The 7,837-nt window shown below is 37.0% G+C and overlaps 1 protein-coding gene across 1 annotated transcript; it reads left to right on the top strand.

Moving 5' to 3' along the window:
* Nucleotides 1-322: 322 nt before the first annotated feature.
* On the top strand, nt 323-2,496 carry LOC103429003 (1-aminocyclopropane-1-carboxylate oxidase homolog 1-like). Its single transcript, XM_008367145.4, has 3 exons — nt 323-944; nt 1,289-1,610; nt 2,064-2,496. Exons 1-3 carry the CDS (start codon nt 406-408, stop codon nt 2,313-2,315), a joined length of 1,113 nt encoding a protein of 370 aa, XP_008365367.3. The 5' UTR covers nt 323-405; the 3' UTR covers nt 2,316-2,496.
* The last annotated feature ends 5,341 nt before the right edge of the window (nt 2,497-7,837 follow it).

Below are 7,837 nucleotides of genomic sequence, written 5' to 3'. Positions count from 1 at the left end.
GAAGTTTTATATATGTAATACTTAACAGTTGTAAAAATTCATTAAATCTATATGCTATATCTATCTTTTAATTTTTCGGACTAGACAATGGTTCATACCATGTGATTCTATAAAAACTTGTAGTGCCCCTAGCGACCGCGATGAAAAAATGTTTAGAATTGGGTCAACAATATTAGTTAACGAATCAAGATGATTATACTGATGCATTATTCTAACCTACTTTTAGTTTTACAAATTGTTGATGTTCATTGCCAATCAAGTCAAAAGTTTTATTTGAATTATCTTTTGGCCTTATATATAATAATATCCCTATTCGTTCAACTTCAACCATTATAAAATAATCTCCTCGGGCCACTTACATACATCAACAAACCAGTTATCTTACAAATCCAGTCACACACAAAGATGGTAGCTACCAACACAAATTACGACCGGAAAAGTGAAGTAAAAGCTTTTGATGAAACCAAAGGAGGAGTTAAAGGCCTCGTTGATGCGGGCATAACTGAGATTCCAAGAATTTTCCATCGACCACCGGAGTCGGATGATCACTACCACATCAACAGTCCCAGCTCTGATTCAGAAGCCACCCGATTTAGCATCCCTGTCATAGACCTTCAAGGCCTTGATCGACTTGATAGTCCAACTAAACGCAAGGAGATTGTTGCGAAAGTCGGAGAGGCGTCAGAGACTTGGGGCTTTTTTCAAATTGTCAACCATGGAATACCTGTAGGTGTTCTGGAGGAGATAAAGGATGGGGTACGAGGGTTTTTCGAGCTAGACACTCAAGTGAAGAAGGAGCTTTATACTCGTGATCCCTTTAAACCTGTGATCTACAATAGCAACTTTGATCTTTACAGTGCACCGGTGACAAATTGGAGGGATACTTTTATGTGTTATGTGGCTCCTAATCCTACTAAGCCAGAAGACTTGCCACAAGTATGCAGGTATGTGACAAGAGAGTTCATAATTCTCTACAATTAGTGGTAAACTTTTAAATTATATCTTTAGCATGATTAATTGATTTTATGACTTGATCATGTATTTACTTTGGTGCTTATGGAGTTACATACTTTTACCAGTATAACATAGCCATGTGGTCCAATCTTTCGGCCAACACTGGAAATCCATTTTCAAAGGCAAAGGCCTAAATTTATTGGACATAAAGCAGGGTTGGAATTGGTCTTATTGAATACAACAAAATTTAGAATCTGAAAAGTAAAAAAAATACATATATAAGCCGCTCAACTCACCATATTGGTTTAATTTCTGTATTAATTTCAACTTTCAGAGACATACTGGTTGAATATTCGATGCAAGTAATGAAGTTGGGGAGGTTATTGTTCGAGTTGTTGTCGGAGGCTCTTGGCCTTAAGCCAAGTCACTTGAATGACATAGATTGCAGTGAGGGGCTTGTGATTCTAGGCCATTACTATCCTGCTTGTCCACAGCCAGAGTTGACTATGGGCACAAGCAATCATGCTGACAATGACTTCCTCACAATCCTTCTGCAAGATCATATTGGAGGTCTTCAAGTTCTTCATCAGGGCAAGTGGGTTGATGTTCCCCCTGTGCCTGGTGCTCTTGTGGTTAACATTGGAGATCTTCTACAGGTTAGCACAGAACTATCATATATATCGTTATTGGATTAACGAGTCATCGTTGTATAAATATAGTAAATGAAATTGTTTATTCTGTAATCACCAATTAATAGAGGGTATATAATGAAGATCTTAATTGTTACCAAAACCGTCGACTTGTTCAATGCTTACATGATTTACTATATGATCTACAAAATAATTGACACTATCACTATTGTCTGGTGATATTTTACTATATTGCAAGTGAAAGGGTCAAGTTTGATCCATTGTAACCAAATTCCCCTGATCCTCTACTATCAAGTAATAATAACACCGTACCATTTTATTCAATTATCATATACCATGTATTGCTTTGTCTTATTTGTTTATATTTCTGCCCTCTCTAAATTTTATAACTTTTCTTGTGTCAAATTGTTCGATTTAGATTCTAGTTTGGGGTTTAAATTGAATTACTTTGGGTTTCAGCTCATATCAAATGATAAATTCAAGAGCATACAACACAGGGTACTGGCAAACTATGTAGGTCCGAGGATATCTGTTGCGAGCTTCTTCTGCACAGGGATGCTACCATCAACAAAACTCTATGGACCGATTAAGGAGTTATTGTCAGAAGACAATCCTCCAAAGTACAGGGAGACAACTGTGAGGGACTACGTTGCTCACTTCAACGACAAAGGACTTGATGGCACATCTGCCTTGACGGATTTCAAGCTTTGAAACATCTGCCTTGACGGATTTTAATCTTGGAAGTTGGACACAGAGGATAAGTACTCATAAGAACATGAAAGTTTCTCTATTTACAATCTATAGCCGTACTATAGAGTTATTCATCTATCTTGTAAGGTGTTTTTATCGTTTGACAAATAAAATTTCCATCTAATAATTTGAAATGTTATAAGAGACTGGCTAAAAATCCACTTCCAACAATACTGATATTGTTACTAACTTATAATCCGACAGGTGTGAGGTTTTATTACGAAAGACATCGGTATTATTTAGGGGATACATATAAATGGCCGATGTCCTTCATAATAAAACCCTACTCTAAATAACATAACTCTTAGCTGGAAGAAACGGCAATGAACACATGGTTTCTGTACTGGAAGGCTGTTCAAGAGAAGTTGTAATAGGGTTTTATTCAATTCATTTTCCCCCAATATATATACGTTGTGGTTGTATAAAAACGTCCATGACTTCTCTTTGTTGCGTTTTCCAGAAAAACAGATTTTTCTTGTGAATCAACTATTTTCTTGAGCCCTCATGCTTTATGTTATTGGTTAATTCATATCTAATTAATAAGGATCAGAATAGGGGATACATATAACAGATTTAAACACACCTTCTCGTTTCATAATTTTTTGTAAAGATCAAAACCATCTACCATTTCAATTCATCATTCATAAATCATTTCAAAAAATTAAATAAATCTAAAACAATTAAGACATTCATTAATTTATAGCAAAAAAATAAGGACAAATACGGTTTTACACGAAATGATTACTATTTAATCCAACGGTTAAATTTTAAATTTTAGACGAATCGTTAAAAAACATTATAGAATGTGCCTTAGAAAATATGTCAAAAAAATATGTGTCCCGATTCTCGCCTCGAGGAATTGATTGTCAAACTAAAGCAGTTTCCAGTCATAAATCATAATATGCCGCCTACAAATAAACCCAAAATTCCCACGCACATCGACTTCCGTTTTGACTGCAAGTTTGATTATGGCATCAGATATGACGAGAAAGTGTTAATCAATTTGTTTACGTGAAAACTCAGCTAAATCTTTTATTCGTTTCATCTCCAAGTACATCCAAACAAATTGAACTTGTAAGGGTCTAGATGTTTCCGGTGATTGAAATGTCTACCGGTGGTGCAATCAAGTTGCATTTTGGGATATTATTTTCGACTTTGACCATCACTTAGTCGTGCGAGCTTTATATAGCAATATCTAATAGTTATAAAAATTCATTAAATCTCTATATTTAATATCTAAATGGTTGGTACTGATGACATTATACTAACCTACTATTAGTTTTTAAAATTGTTGATGTTTATTGCCAATCAAGTCAAAAGTTTTTTTGGCATTGTCTATCGGCCTTATAATAAATATCGTGTTATAAAATTGATGGTAGGTGCAGTGGAATAAATAAACAAGACACAAAATTTACAAGGTTCCTCTACAGTCAGTGTGACTGGAGTACATCCTCGGGACAGCAGTGATGCTTTCATTGTAATCTGAAATAATAAGAGTACAAAGATAACTCTCTCTATTATCTCCTCTCCTCTTCTTTCCTCTCTCTCTCTCTACCGTGAGTCTCTCTGTATATCTGAAAGCATTACGGAGTGCTCTATTTATAGAGCAACTCCAAGTATACATCTTTGACAATATGATCTTCTTTCATCTCCTAAGTCAAGATTGATTTTTATGGGCATTGAACATCTACCTAATGTTTTCAGTTTCTACGTGGGCATTCATTACCCACTATTATTTTCAACACTCCTTCTTGGATGCCCACATATCAACATCAGTTGCCTCGTTAAATCTTGATTTGTTTTGGATGCTCCCCTGATGAGTATCTCCCCCTGTTTTGGATGATTTGTTTTGGATGCTCCCCCTGATGAGTATCTCCCACTGTTTTTAAATCATTTAAGCTGATTGTTGATCATTCTGCTTCAGTCTCTTAGTAAGAAGAGTTGCCGAAAGAGGTGCTTTACTTGTTGTTAATTTTCCACAGGCTTGTTCTTGAACTGAGCTGGAGGGCTTTTTGCTAGACTTGCTTCAAAGGTCTGAATTTACAACTTTTATCTGGAACTGAATTTTATTCAAGGGTGGTGGACATTTGATCTTGAATCGGACTTGTGATTTCTTCAAGGACCTTCGAGGCTTGATCTTGAATGAAATTGGACCATGAGGAACTTCACGTGGCAAGTGATCTTCGGTTTTGTCTGGGATGAATCAACACATGTTTGTTGCGCTTGTCTCCACATCTTTCAATGTATCATTTTCACTTTCCTTACTTGCTCCCCTTGCTTAAGTAGTATTTTCCCTGGTTTTCCCCCATGCATGTGTGGCATATTCTCCTGCAGTATTTGCCCTCTGAGGCAGGAGTGGAATGCAACCCTTGCATTTGGATGGTTCATCACTTCTTGGTGACTGGAGACCCAGCTCCAACAACAGTTGAAGATGACTACTCGAGAGCTAGGTAAGCAATCAGGAAAGGTTCCAAGCAGTCGGTTCCTTACCTGGAGTTTGAGTGGAGGTTCCGACATATTGCTTTCTTTATCCTTGTCTTTGCAGGTAAGAACAAGGACAAAGGAAAGGACAGGGAGATTGCATGATATGAGATACTCTTGCTCTCGTCCCTGATGATATAAGATACTCTTGCTCTGGTGTGACTTGTTTGAAAAGGTATTCTCAGAGAGGAATAAAACTGAGTATGTTGAGAGGTTTGGTTGCAGATGCATCTTCGGCAATGAGAGAGAGAGTTAGGAGTTTTGGATGTGTGCCTTGCCATGGAGGATGAAAATCGACAAATATAGGGATTTCTCCAATAGCAGGTAGTGGTGTGGATGTGATTTTGTCATCCACGCTTGTCGGCAACAGTGTTGTAGTCGGAATAGTAAAATTCACGCGTTTTCAACTTTATCAGAGATCTTTGACAAAGTTGTACGTGATATCCAAAGCTGAGATTGCGTCTGAAAAATGCCAACAAACTTTATTCAGGAAAATCTTGCTTTTGAAATTAAGAGAGATATGCCTCTTCGATCTCTGAACAAGTAGCTTTGTTGCCTCTTATTTTATAGAGGTATTGATTGTATTCAAATTTGCACACTTTGAAGATTTCCCACTTGTGAAAATTGTCTCTGCTGTATTTCTGAGATTTCACTATATCCAACCTTTTTCTTTCATCAACTTCTGAAAATGGCTTGCCTATCTAATATTTGCTTAGATTTGAGTCTTAGGACTAATACAGGCGAGCCGCATCAGAATAATATATGGCGCCTATCTTTCTTATCTTCAAATGGTCCTCTTACGGTTGGGGACTCTGTGATGAAGAATGACCTAACCGCTACAGTGGTAGCTAGGAATCTTCTCACTCCCAAGGATAACAAAATCATTTCAAACCGATCTGATGAGGCTGCCGTTCAAGACTCTTTGGCTCTCAGTATTCAATGTGCGAGCTCTGTTTCTAACATGGGCCAACACCTACTTACTCGAACTCGCCAAGTTGAATCATTGATGGCTGAGGTGGCAAGTCTTAAACAAGAGATTAGAGGGCTCAAGCACGAGAATAGAGTGTTACACATGCTCGCAAATAATTACTCAACGAGCATGAAAAGAAAGCTCGACCAGCTACAGGAATCCGAAGGTCGGACTCAAAATGACAATCAGGGGTTCAAGTCTTTATTCCAAAGACACCCATTGTTTCAACCGTCTGGAGTTTCATCAAGTACTGAGGTTCCAAATAATCAACCTCTGGTGCCTCCCCCTTCTGGGGTACTTCCGAGTACTGAGGCTTCACATGAGCAACCTTTGTGAAGATTCCCTCATGTTTCATGTGTATGTACATGTCTGTAATTTCTCAGAGATATCAATAGATAAGCTTTATTTCATTCAATGTATTGCGTCAAATACAATAAAGCATATACTTCACTAAAATGTGGTACTTCTGGACCAAATATCAATTTATCTTTACCCTAACGAAGATAAATGATCTTTCTTAGTGTCTACATCATTTGAGTATTCAACTCATAATCTTCAATCCATATGGTTCTTTAATATCATAAACATCATGGATAAGATTCGTGTTGACATATTGTTCGATATGCAGTTCGAGACAATATTTCTCTCAACACTTTATAATCTTTCTTGACTCTTCAGGAGTCCCAATTTAACATCATCAACTCTTCAGGAGTTCTAATTTAATGTCATCGATTCTTGCAAGAGATTTTAGTATGTTGCAACAATATCATAATGATAGTACTCTCTAAGGCAATTATACCATCCATTGGTATTGAGTACATATTTTATACTTTACCCTTCGGGGGCTTACTTAAAGCAATTTGAATCCTTCAGGGATTTTCTACACTTCATGACACATTTTCCTTTGGAATTTATACAGAGCAATTTGCTCCCATGTATAATTGAGGGATTTACTTATGGAGATACGATGTGAGCGATTCACAACCTTTCGTATATAATTCTCCATTCATATGAACTCATTTACAAGAGTATAATTTCAGGTTTCAATTAGTAACCTTGTGTCATATCATGTGAGTGTAATTCACTGTATTACAAATGCCCAATGTAACCTCCTTGGTTCAACATCTTTTGGCTATTTGTATTACATTCAAATATATAGGTCCATTTTCCCACGTTCTTACAAAATTGTAATGGAATTGCCTTTCTCCATCTTTGTTTTTCGTTGAAAGAATGAGACTCAATATCAACACAGCTCATTGATGATTTTAGTAGCTACTTGTAAAAACCAAAATTACCATTGGTTATCATCAATCTGTGATCCCATATTCTCATGTGCATGCGCATGCATAAAAGCTTTTTATTTCTTTGGATATCCATTGCCTTTTCAAGGGCATTACACTATCTCTTCCAGGATAGTCGTAATTTAGAGAATGCGGATCATAACCTCTTCTTGAGCGTTATAGAGCTTGGATCTTAATCTCCACTTCCGGGAGTTGAGTCATTGGAACTTATACGTCTATCATGCTTCATGCATGAGACATCAACATTCCCATGTCCGCGGATTATCCTTTCTGGGATGTGTATCCATGCGGCAACTGTCATGCTTCTGGTATGCAACAGTTATGCTTCGGGAATTCAACAGTTCAGTAATGCAATATTCTTCTTCTTTCGAAAGACTGAACCTTTTTGAGTCTGAGGGTTTGTCATGCTTCAGGTGTGCAACAAATAACTCATTTATTGCCTCATTATTTTGTCCAAACAGAGACATCAATTCTTGTAGGCACATTTGCAACAAGTATATGTGATTTCATCACTTTTGTTGCATCATTAAACGCATCTGGCATTTGATTGACACATCATTGCATCATTCAATTATTCTTACTTCGTGAATCAAAATAAGACAAATTATCTTCGTTCTTCTGGAACGATCATTTCTCATCACTCTGCTGGAATGATATTTTCTCCCCCTAACGGCGGGAAGATTGTCTTATCAAAATGACAGTCCGCAAACCATGTAGTAAATATATCCCCA

This window comes from Malus domestica, chromosome 03, assembly GCF_042453785.1.
Source record: "Malus domestica chromosome 03, GDT2T_hap1".
NCBI classification, from domain to species: domain Eukaryota; kingdom Viridiplantae; phylum Streptophyta; class Magnoliopsida; order Rosales; family Rosaceae; genus Malus; species Malus domestica.
The sequence above is the reverse complement of the archived record's forward strand: the minus strand, read 5'-3'. Positions and strand labels throughout refer to the sequence as shown.